The sequence below is a fragment of the Semicossyphus pulcher genome, unplaced genomic scaffold, assembly GCF_022749685.1.
Source record: "Semicossyphus pulcher isolate SPU_LCO1_2020_fin unplaced genomic scaffold, fSemPul1.0.p SCAF_7, whole genome shotgun sequence".
In the NCBI taxonomy this organism is placed as follows: Eukaryota; Metazoa; Chordata; class Actinopteri; order Labriformes; family Labridae; genus Semicossyphus; species Semicossyphus pulcher.
Window position 1 is genome coordinate 18,243,256 of NW_027211748.1, and position 12,784 is coordinate 18,256,039.

A 12,784-nucleotide genomic window follows, 5' to 3' on the forward strand; every position below is an offset into this window, starting at 1 on the left:
AATAAAAAAAGGACATTTTAGGACACAAACTCATGAAATCCTGCCAGTGAACTAAATCCAGGCAGCATGTTTTCTCCAAGAACTGGCTGGAAAAGCAAATTAGTAGGACAAAGATATATTTGGAGGAGTTGAGGCACCAGCTTTTCTGCACAGTCACTATTTCTGTCAATGACCCCACTGCCTAAAGGTTACTTCCCTTTGTCTCTACACTATAATCTATGTCTCCTTCTAAAGTCTATTACATCACTTCTTGTGGGCACATAAGACGCAGATTGAAAGTTCACAATGACTCCAGTCATTGCCAGCAAAGATAAGTCTGCTGCATTGACTGTCAATAACGTGGCAGTCTCCGAGCAGCTTAGTGGGAGCTCTTGTCTCGTCTCTCCTTCCTAAGCCTCCGAGGGGGCCGAGTGGTGAACAGGCAGCCATGAGTCCTTTTATCCATTCTGAGAGAGCTGAATAAAGTTCAGAGGAATTACAAGAATCTACCCAGTTAGACTCGGAGTAGCTGGAATAAGCACCATTACTGAATCAGTCTCACTAATGTTTGCTAACGTGACGTGGGTGCACGGGCACGGCTGCAGACATCGTGAGGCATGTGGGACGACGGGGCTGACTTGAAGCTCACGTTCATTCATTTAGTTCGGCGGATAATCAGTGTAGATATTGTGCGAGCACAGAGCGTCTCCTGCAAGATTTTCCCTGCCACGTTTCAAACCAGGAAAATTCTCCAATCAGCAGGGTGCTAATCCAAACACTGCTGCACCACGGCAGTCACATGGTGGTCCGTTTAACAAAACAGAATTTATTTACCCAGCAGAGTCAGACCATGACGTGTTAGCAGCCATCTGCCACTCTTTTTCTTTTTTCTTTAATGTTTTGTGGAATAAACACGTCCATACGCATTAGTTGGCAACTTCAAATTCAGTTTAATTGCATGAAACTTTTACCTCCTCTCTCAATAATATGAAAGTAATTTGGCTTTAATTCCAACAAAGCCAACTTTATTTGGAGTTATATGAGAGAGAAAAGTGCTGTAATTAAAACCGCACATGAAAAGTGATTATGAGAGGTTTAGGATGCAGATGTCTTCGAGCAGGCGTTCTCCTGCATTAACAGCTTGGGCCCATGTGGTGCGATAGTCTAATAAAAGTCTCGCCTACGACAATTAAAATGAATCTAATTGGATAATTTGTTATAATCTTTAAAATATTCATGTCTTTTTGTCCTTTAGTCACAACAGAATGCATAAATAAGACATTATTAAACAGATTTGTCCAACCGTCCTCTTAAACGACACTCTATCTACCGCAATCTTTCAGCCTGCCCGCTGCATGCTACTGTATGTGGTTGAAAAAAGAGCTGGAGCCAGTGTTGACTGATAGTGAGTGACAGTGCCACAGTGCACCACAGGAGAACGGCCTTAATACCAACACATTTTGAAGAACCCCTGAAGGTCTGCGGCTAAAAATAAAAACAGGGCTAACTCCCTGATGCAGCACACCTGTCCTCCACTCTCTTTCTCCTGGACTCTCTTTATCTCATGTCCTAAACATTCAAGAGAAAGTACAACCGAAAGCAAAAAGGTACTTTGCTGTTTCTTTCAAAGCCAAAAAAAAAACAGCCAAAGCCTCAAACCTTAACTTGTATAAGATCAACTCTTGAATGATGAATGCCCTTTTGTGAACACAGACTCTGTCAAAGCTATAAAAAAATATTCTACTCAGTTTGGACAGAAAAAAACATTTCTTTGAGCGACAGAGATGAGAATCAAACGCAGAATGCAGAAGGGAGGAAGAAAGGAAGAGAGGGGGGGACATTGAATGTTTGACCATCCGCCATGAGGCGAAGCAACTCCTGGGGAAAGTGATTAAACCGGGTTCACATCTACAGGCAACTTAGTGATTGGCTAAAAGAGCTCATTTGCATGCTCCTCTCATCTCCCACAAACTCTGAGGAAGCACCGGTGGATAAGGTCACCGGTGTCAGTCTGCCTGTGTGCCAGCCCAGACTGTAAACAGATCAAACGCACAACAGCTGTTTAGCAGAGTGCAGTCGGGGCCCGTGTTCCTGATCATCTGGACAATGATGACCTCAGATCCGTGTCAGAGGTGATGGACATTCTGGCAGTGAGATGTAGGAACGTGTGCCGAGTTACACAACAAAAGCTTTTAGTCTAGTCAAGGTGCAGGCTGAATGTACACACGTCAGTGGGTGGCTGGGATCGAAAGAACTTTATTCGATCAATGAGGTGAGCAGGACAATAATGTCATGTTATGGCACGTCTATATACTTTTTATTCCTTGACCTGCAGTGACTATAACCATGTCTAAACACAGATAGTGCATTAATTTAAGACTGTTTGTTGTATATCATTGCTGTTTGGTGAAATCTATTCTTTAACATAACTTTTCAGTGAACTAGATACTTTTTTAAAGCATATTCAATAATTCAGTTAGGCTTGGAAAATCCCGGAGGTCTGAAAATTAAAGTACAGTATCTTTTGAGTATTTGTAGTACAGTGGTATTTGTTGCTGTGAGCTAACTGCTAACCTAAGGATGCTAACATGCTTGACATGGCAGTCCTGATGTTTAACAGGTAATGCTAACCACGTTTACTTTTTTGTAGCGTGTAAGCATGCTAATTAGGACTTAAAACAATGTACAGTTCAATTGGAAGAGATTGGTACGTATTTGGCATTAAACCAAAGTATAGGACAAACTAAACTCAACTCATGATGGCGCTAAAGGAATTCAGGAGGCCACCAACGTTTTGATATTTCATCCTGAGGGTAATGTTTGCACCTAATTTAATGGAAATCCATCTGATCAGGACACTTCCCTCAAGGAAGATGCTACCGGACAAAGAAATTGTTTGACCAAAGTCAATAAGATTCATCCTCTCCGGGTGCTGGTTTAGCTCAGCGGTTAATTCGGCGGCCATATACAGAGGCTACAGTCCTCGATGCGGCGCCCCCCGTGCCGCGTGTCATCCTCACTCTCTCTCCCCCTGTTTCCAACACTGTCCACAGTCCTCTCTATAAATAAAAGCAGAAAAGGCCAAAAATATTAATTTAAAAAAAAGCATAATAATAAAAATTAATCGTCTGCGAACCATTAATGTGATGGTGTGAACATTTCAAGTCTGTGAAAGCTCTCAGTCTTCCAGGTCACGGTAATTCGAAGCTTCATCCGAAAGGCAACCGGACTTGGTTAAACTAGAAAAAAAGGGTGGCAAGGTGTTAAACTCCAGGTGTAATGCCAGGTGCTCTTGAAGGCTAAAAAGTAAACAGTCGAGGGAGGGAAGCCACTGGACTTTCTTCAGGCACACGTTCACCGAGCCAAGGATTTAGTTAGGAAGAGTCAAGTCACGATGACTCTTCTTAGCCACGCCCTGAGGAAGACCTGATGAGGGTCGAAACCGGTCGCCGTTTATTTCTTTGATATTGTTTTTTTGTTGATGCCCTGATTCAATGAAGGCATTTTAAACTGAGTCCTTGGCTCGGTGCCTGAAGAAAGACCAGTGGCTTCCCTCCCTCGACAGTGGACTTGGTTAAAGTTCTTGAAGACGTTTCACCTCTCATCCGAAAGGCTTCTTCAGTTCTCAACAGTCCAAGTCCAGCTGCCTTTTGGATTAAGCTTCGCATTAATGTCTGAACAATATATAATGGCAATCTGTCCAATAGTTGTGTAGATGTTTTAGACTGGACCAACTAGTGACCAAATGACCGAGCAACAGACCAAGATCCCTGCAGCCACACTGCTAGCAAAATGACGTCTTACTGTCTCCCTTTAGATGCAACAAACTCTCCCGCAAACTCAGCTGCTGAGCCCCGCAGAAACTCACTTATATATCATCAGTTATACTTGATACTTGTTTATGATCAGTTATTCATGCAAAAGACTTCATCCACGCATGTGAAGAAGAGCAGATGCATTATTTGGTAGTGCTCTGCTTCTTTACGTTAGCTCTCTTTCAACATCAAAGTAGACGCAGCTTTTATGTATCGATTCCATTGTCTAACCCTAACCCTAATTAAAAATTCAACAAATGCCGAGCAAAGTTGTTACAACCACACAGAGATATACAACCAATGCAAAAGCAACCTGTCTCTTTAAACAGCTAATACCATACAATTCAGGCAGATAGTCGTATTATCTATAAATTAATAGCTGAAATATATTACAAGTATCAGTCCAATACCGTGTCTGTCTTTGACTGCTCTCTACACTCCCAGTGTTGTGTTGTGTATTCAGGATAATCTACAGGTTGATCAAGGTTTCACAGTTTTGATATAAAGCTTCACAGAACGTCGCAGGCGACAGGAGACCGGCTCCTTTCTCATCCGACAGTGGCATTAAATGTCCCAGTGCCATCTGGAGCTGCGAGAATAAAAAACTCTCCTTTTTAAAGATGCCCATTTTAATTGGTAAATATTTACTTGCAGGAGCTCTCGGCGGGGCACACACACGACTTCTAATGAAGCACTTTAAAGCCTTTGGGCTCTCGCTGCTTTTCTTTGAGTGTGATTCTAAACAAATTCAACCTGGGCTTGAACCGCTGATAATGGTTGATAAGGCCCGATGAAACACAACGCTAAACACAGCGATGAGACTGCAGCGCATAATAACTGTGCCAGTACAATTACCCTGTCACTGTTAACACTGATCCTTCCTCTGTGTCTTTGTTTCTCGCTCTGTGAGCGTGCGCAGTTCTGAGTGTGGTTTTCACCGTGCATGTGTCACATTTTCAAGCGTATGCGTATCTGCATGTGCATACTATATTGGGCTGGTGACTAGAATGCAAAACCTCAATTTGTTGACCCAATTTAAATTGATATATCCTGTAGATTTACTATACTTTTATTGCAGTTTTCAGTTGAGCGCCAGAAGCGTGTAAATATGTTCGACAGGAGGAAAATAAAAGACTGCAAAGTTCTGCATTTGTAGGCAACTTTTTGCGTAAGATCAGAACGCCTCTCAAGGGAACATGAAATAGTTTTGCAAGAGACGGCATAAAATAATGCAAAAGAAGGTATCTTGTTCTACTATCTACAAAATTGTCCTTTCTCTAGCTCCATAGAATTCAAGAGTACAAGACTAAGTGAACGTCACAACTGCTGGAAAATACACTTTTTGTTTTAGTCCGCTACACGACACTGATGAGCTGAGGAATGTGTGTACCTTTACTGAACTCATCCTGTATGACCTGTAGCATGTATGCACTATACTGCTCAAGCACGTCTTGTATGCTTGTGCGCGACATGCGAAAGCACATTTGTTCTGGTTTGTGTTGTTAGTCCATAGATAGCGCTCGGTTTGCCCTTGTGCTGTACTTATTGTTGTATTTATGTTTGAGCTCGTGTGCATCAGTGTATTTATCTCCTCATACATCGATGTGTGTGTTGCTCCTAAGTGTGCTGCCGGATGTTAGCACTGTCTGTGCGTGCATCAATCTCTGCTGCAGCGGCGGCAGGTTGCCTCGTATGCACTGCTCTCCATCCCTGACCCAGTACGCTGTGCGATCCTGCCTACAGCCTCGTTTGTCTCCATCAGGGGACAGTCGAGGTTACGACTCACCAAAGCGCAGTACGTTTCTGGCGGATCTCCACACGTGATATTTGGGGGGTCGAGGGCCACTCGCAGGTACTTTGTCATGTCAGTGGCTTCTGGCTCACAGGCCATGTAGTCCCATGCCAGGCCCTCCTCCGTGTAGATCTGGGACTTGCACACGTCATAGTGTCCCCAGGCCGGGTAATGCTGCATGGCATGTGCCACGCTGGTGCACACTGCTTGCAGAGTGAAGAACACGGGCCAAAACATCGCTGCTTCTCAGTGGCTGCGGTGGAACTTCTTTTCTATACAGCTGTGTCTTCACAGAAATGACAGTATCAATGAGAATTTTCTAGATGAACTCCAGCTTTGAACGGTGCAACTGAGCATTGGGCGACTGTGGCAGCATGTTGCTACTTTCTCGTGAGCAGCTTCAGGCGACGATTAGCCCCCATTCACTTCTGTGTTTTTTCTTTAATTTGTGCCACTTGTGCCCGGCTGATGAGGTGTGTCAACAAGTGGGGCTTCTTCACAAGTGTTGATGAAAGGGTCAACTGCCGGTCAGATGTGATGCGCAGAGCGGGGGTGACACTCCTCATAAGTCAGCGGCTGTCGGGTGCCTGGGCGCGATCTCCTGTGGTGTTTGCCGCCGGCAGCATCCTAAAGGACAGAAGAAAAATGCATCAAATAGACGGCAAAAAACGCACTCAAACATTTGAAACGGTATTAAAATTTTAACAATGCTTCAACATAGTTTAAGGGCACTATGGGATAAAAAGTGTGTCTCACACACTAATACATAATGCACACACAAACACAATGCAAGCTCCCACTGTTTATATGAAACCCTCAATAATAACCTTGCCAAAATCACTGTATACAATTCAAATGGGGCTTGTTCTGCAAAGCCTAATCTCCATTTGATTTTCATACAAAAAGGCTTATTTCCATGTGTCAAGTCACGGCATTTAAGTTATTGCTTTTTTCCCCCCCCGACTCTTGCTCTCCCTTTGCCCGCCGAATATGGTCTCGCCTTTTGTTCCGGAGCCTTCGGAGGCATTTGGGAAATATTAAAGTAAAATTGGGAGACAGAAATGGTCTATTTGAGGGATTGTACGTTTCTCAGAGCTATCACAAGCCATCAGTCAGATGGCCTAACTCGTCAGGTAATGGTGCCTGGCAGCAGTCAGCGGAGACCGGCACCATCTCAATGTCTCAGGTAAGAAATAAAATGCAGAAGCTATGTATGTACAGCTGCCTTCAACAGAGACTGTAAATGAGAGTTAAGTTACTGTTGACCGTCAGTGTGCTGAGATGTTGCCTTCATAAAAAGATGTTAAAGTTTCATGGAGTGGATGTACATTTCCATTTAACCTTTGCCCTCTACAAGCATGCAGAGCTATCCTCCATTACTGCCAATTACACGTCGGCGATGCTGCATTAATTTTATTCCCACGCAGACTTAAATAATGCCTCATACAACCAGCTGGTACATGCAGTTGAACCGCTAACTTTCCGGTCAGCAGCTTCCATTCTCTTGCCTCCAGGCTACATCCGACCCTCAGTGACTAACAGTCGGCGCTGAAATAAAAAGATTTCTAGGTAAAGCAGGGGGTTTGAAGCATGCGGAGAGTCTTTCATGTTCAGAGGAGAAGGGCTACTTTTCAATTTTAGTCAAAAAGATTAGAGTTGTTATCAAGAGATAATCAAGTCAAATCAAATTAATTAAGGGAAAGATTTAATTAAAGTTTATTATATTTAAAAGGACAAAGATTTGGATCATTTTAGGAAGCAGAAACTGATCTTAATGAGTCACTTTGGCTCACACACGCAGGCAGATTTCTGAGCTCCCTGCCGACATATGGACGCATTAGGATTCAATATTTTAACTTGGCCATCTCGTCTCACACTGCAAAAATGTACCAGTTTAAACAGGTTTTGACCACATCTAAAGCAATTAACTAATGTCCCTTTTTTTTTCTTTTTTTTTAACAAAATGACTACAGGCTTTAATACATTCCAACCAGAATGTTCATTCAATGTTCATCCGAGGCATAATTTTTTTTATATCTGTGCTGCTATTCAGCCCCGACAGACCCTTCAAAATGAGCCCTGTCAAAAGGTACGGGTGGCGGGCGTTGTTTGACAGACCTCTGCTGGGAAAAGGGGAGAAACTGGTGGAAGAATTTCTTCAAATGTGCTCGTGTCAATCAACAAGACTCTTAAGAAGGGGGCCAATTACAAGTTTGATAACGTGGCTGGAGCTCGTGAGCTATACCTTTCATTGGGGATGCGTGCATCACAGTTTATAAATACATCTGTCAGTCCCCGATCACAGCACATCACGGGATGGACTGCTCTCATCTCACACACACCTGGATACACCCTCCTTTTCATAATACCCAGGCTGGCTTTCATTATAAAGGCAGTCAAATTAGGTACCAGCGGCGGGGTGGTGGAGGTCGCTTATCTTATTTTTATTTAATAGGGAACATTCAAAGCTAATAAGGGACAGCAAATGGAGCTAACCAGGGGAATATTGGATTTAATTCATAGACACCCAGAGTAATGAAATCTATACAGATGAAAGGAAGGTGTCAGGATGCTCTGTGGACCTCCGTGGACACGTACCATTTAACTTCAGAGCACTGCTAAGGTGCCAGTAAAGGGGAAAAAAAGGGTGCAATATAAAACGATCTATGCTCAGGGGATTATTTCTGCATAAAATAAACGTCCTGATACCATTTAGGGAGCTGTTTCATCTCTTACAAAGGTCTCTACAGAAGATTAATTATTCTAAGAGAATATAAAAACTGTGATTCATATGATTTCTTTGTACTATACTGGTTCACATACAGCGCTTAACATCAGAGGTTTCTATTAAAATGACAAAGAAAAGAAACAAACGCAGTAAGTAAAATTATAATCTACCACCCTTGTCCCCCCGCCTGTCGCTGCATCTACACCTCGTACCCTGGCGGCCCTCAAAATTCAAGCGGTGGCTCAGGAATGTCATAATTTCTCCGAGAAAAATATGAGGTCAGATTCTATATTAAAAGTCATCAATATTTGAGCAGCTCTCCGTATGCAGGGGAGGGGGAGAGAGAGAGAGAGCTTAGAGCTGAGGGTGACCACCTCTCTCTTCCTCTCTCTCGCTCCCCATCTCTCCCTTTTCCTTCACTTGTTTTTGAAGCCTCTGAAACACCCCCTTGTGTCCGCTTGCATTCCATCCCCTGGGCAGCTCAAGCATGGCAGAGTGTTTTAAAAGTCAGCAGGCAGCCGTGCCCCGTGGCTTATATTGGTTACAAACTCCCAGCAAGACTCTTAAAAAACCTGTGGCGGATGTTTTTTCATTCATTTTATTCTAATCCCGCTAAAGTGTGGCTTTGCTCTCAGTCTCCGAGTGTGGCTTTTTTCTGATCCCAACCTCTGGCTCTAATGCAGGGCAATGAGGAGACGAGCTGTCCACGGTGCTGAAACACACCTGATCTGCCTGTATAAGGGCCAGTATGTGATTGCAAGATGACACTTGTATTGATTTTAAGATTTAAAAAAAAACATAACAGGAACCTAGACTCCTGCTCCCTCTGTGCCTCACCGTGCAACAATTGCTATTTTGTTTCCTTGTATTTCTCTACTAAGCACCTGGTCCGGATTTTAGATGCACACAAATACAATACCGCCTCGTTGTGTTTATTGATTTTGCTGACTTCAAACCAATAACTTCTGATCCACAGCCAGTTTGAACAGACTGATGCTTTGTAGCTGGCTGATGAGTGCAACAATAAACGGGTTAATGCTTCCAACATTCTCCGAGCCAAGAACCAACCCTTCCATATGAGTCACATTGGGATCGACTGGCAGGCACAAGCATGTCTGTGCTGGCACACGTTTGTGTTCTTATTGTCCCTCTCCTCCTTCGTCCCTCTCCATCTCTGCCTCTCAATAGCAGCAATAGATCCGTGAGCACATAAAACATACAATCAGTGTCCAGAGGAGCTGCACTTTTGACCTGTGCAATTGGAGACACTTTTTATTTACCACAAGGAGTGGCTGTGCTCTCCAGCAGAGAGGAGGATGTGGTTGATGTGGTGACAATGTGAGGGTCTTCTCAGTGTGAAGCCCAGCCACTGATTCAGGGATTCAGCCTGCACCGCTGCCACACATGAAATCTGCTGCCATACATTATTCAAAGTTCTCCTCCTGAAGCACTAACATGCAAAAACGCAGAGCATGTTGCAAACATTTTAAAATGCCAGGACATGTAACATTCATGCAATCAGAAACACGGGACTGACAGCAGGGAGGGAGTCAGGTAATTCTATATGGTGTCTGCTTTAAGAGTTGCAGTAATCTAGATCATTCACTAACAGGTTTTGTGTTTATTATGTTCTGAGTCTGATTTTTGCGCAGAGGCGAGGCACACCTACATCTGACTTTACTGACCTGCTGCGCAACAGGTTAAGGACTTATTATTTCTTCTATTGAACGATTAAGCACTACGAGGAGCCTTTAAGTATAGAATAAATACCATCAATTATTCCAGATTTATATGCCTGCAAATGAAAGAAAACCTTCTCAGCAGAGTTAAACTTAAAATAGGAAACAGTTCAACGTTTTGGAAAGGAACCACAACGTTTTAATCCAGCTTCTTCGTAGCTGCTCATTCCTTATTCATTTAACCCACTTCAAACCTGATTACAGTGAACGGTCCGCCCAGGAAACAGCCCACTGTAATTACCCCATTATTGCCCATTTAGACACGATTGTCATCATCATACAAGTGGCGGCATTCAAAAAGGAAAATGCACAATCACAATGCTCAAAACATCAAATTACTCACATTTAAACGCGCTCCTGGGACGAGTTGCTCATTCAACAAGTTATGTACAGTCAAGAGTCGTTGCAGCAAGAGTCTCGTCTGCCTTTCACTGATTCTTCTTTTTCTAATTAATTCTGATTTTGCACCAGATGGAACAATAAAAGCGATATGTGCGCAGAAAGCGCGCATTCACACGGCGTTTTCTCTGTCTTTAAACTTTTCTTTAAACTTTTGCGTCTCACTAAAGCAGCTTTATTTCCTTCCAAATAACGTTCCGGGACTCGCTCGCACTCAGTCCTTTTTTCTTTCCGCACTCACAAACGCCGCCGAGCATCGACTTGTGTCCACACGAGCTGTTTGGCTTTACGCAGCGCTGCTCCTGGCGCAGCGTTCATCGGAATGGCGCACGACAAACACTTCAAGTAGCCGTTAAGGGGATTCACAGGGTTGCTGCAAACTCGTTAAAGCCCATCAAACGCGTCTTTAAAGACATCCCGACGGAGAGCAACTCTTTGGAGAGAAAGATTTCTCAGCCCTGCCGAGTTGTGGACCGGAGAGGAGGAGAGAGATAAGCAATCTCCCTCAAATGGAGCCACTACGTCCAGTTACAAACGAGCGCTCCGCCGGGTCCTAAAGATAAAACTGACATTTGTGGCTGCTAAATCACAACTTCAACCGTTGTTTTTACGCGGTACATAAATTCGAACTGCTCCTTGATTTGCTCTCATATATTCTCATGGATCTTCGTCATTGAGCCACTCGGGCTGATGTTTTTAAAATGCAACAAATAAAGTATCGTGCTCGATTTCTTCCCCTTTTATTTAAACCTGAAGCAAATCATTCTAAACTCCTAACATGTTGTGGATTGAGTCGTAACAGGAGACATATTTGCAGTGGCACTAAATTGGATTCTTCTATTTAAAGTTGTTCGATAATAGCTGCATCGCTTTTTTTTACAGCAGCGTCCAACAGCTGCAAACCGAAACGCACTGATGTCATTCGGAACAGTTAAAACATTGTTGACTACAGCTCAGAATAATGGTGATTCCACCTGTAATACGGTAGGTAACATATCCAACCTAACGCCATGCAAGTCTAACCTATCAAACTCATTGAGGTTTTTAATCACACATTTCAGGAGCCATTAAAATAACAAGGGACGCATGTGGAGAGTAAATCCACTGAAACTTAACAGAGGCGAGTCCTCAGGGCAGAAATACACAGTGCAATTAAAATGCTGCCTAAGTTGCAGCGATTGAATCGAGAAGGGAAAAAAACTCCATAAAATATGATCGGAATATTTTAGCTTGTTTTATCAAATCGCCCGGAGGTCACATACAGATAATTGCCAGTACAACAACGCTCCAGGACTCGCTTTCGGAAAACAAACCAAAAAGGAGCAGATCTTACCTTCCATGTAAGACTGTGTAGGATTGGTATTGCGCGTGCCAAAGAAGGGAAAAGGAAGGAGGGGAAAAAAAGAAACTCCCCTGGCCGGAGTTGTTGCTGTAATTATTCGCTGGATTTTGCAGGCAGAGCTGGAAGAATAACTACAGTTAGGTGCGTCTCCCGGGCTCCCTTGGCGAGGAGTCATAGATGTCACCCTCTCCACTACAGGGTGCCAAGCTGCACGGCAAACAACCGCGGTGACAGGTCGCTTTGAACACGCATTTTAATTGTGGTGTAATGCCAACTGGTGGAGATTGCAGGATAAGAACAACCGCGCCCACGTGAAGGTCACAGCAGTAATTGAGTCGAGCGTTTTCCATGTCGGTGCAATAAAGGTTCAAAAGTACTGACTTGTAGAATCAGTGGCACTTATTTCCTCCATTCATGTTTTTAGGGGGTGTGACATTATTGTGTTACTTGAAAGACAGAAACCAAGGCTGTTTTTCTGACCCGTCTCACTTTTCTTACATTACATTGGGTTTTACTTGTTTTAATCGACTTGAATGCATTTTCAGCACCATGGACAGCGACGGCGCCCTGTAGGGAAACTATGCTGGTAAAGATTTTCAAAGAAGAAAATAAAACATGATGCATTACAGCGAGCCTTTAAAGCACTTTTTTTAACAGTTGTTCAATAAACTAGTAAGTTGGAACTACAGTTTATTAAAGTTAAAATTCATATTTGGCTTTCTAAGAGTTCCTTTTCTCCCTCCCAACCGCCTCATTCACTCCGAGAAATTCAGCTGTGCTTCTTTCCCCTCCTTTCATCTATCATCCATTTTATTTTGAAATGTAAGAATAAACCCATTGGAATGAACCATCTTATTTTCAAGGGGGTGACGTTGACCTTTGTTTCTTCCCTTCCATCTCATTCTTTCAGACATCCAAATATACTAACCTTATCCCAACCTTACTTCTTTGCTCTTCATCACTCCCTTTTTAAGCAGAATGTAAGCTAAG

The 12,784-nt window shown here is 43.2% G+C and overlaps 1 protein-coding gene across 2 annotated transcripts in view; it reads right to left on the reverse strand.

Moving 5' to 3' along the window:
* Positions 1 to 5,823, reverse strand: part of LOC138611876 (netrin-G1-like) — a 66,264-nt gene extending 60,441 nt beyond the window's left edge. For both annotated transcript variants that reach the window (XM_069685130.1, XM_069685129.1), the window contains exon 1: positions 5,581 to 5,823. In XM_069685130.1, the coding sequence (XP_069541231.1) occupies positions 5,581 to 5,823 (243 nt within the window). The remainder of the gene's footprint in view (positions 1 to 5,580) is intronic.
* Positions 5,824 to 12,784: the final 6,961 nt, after the last annotated feature.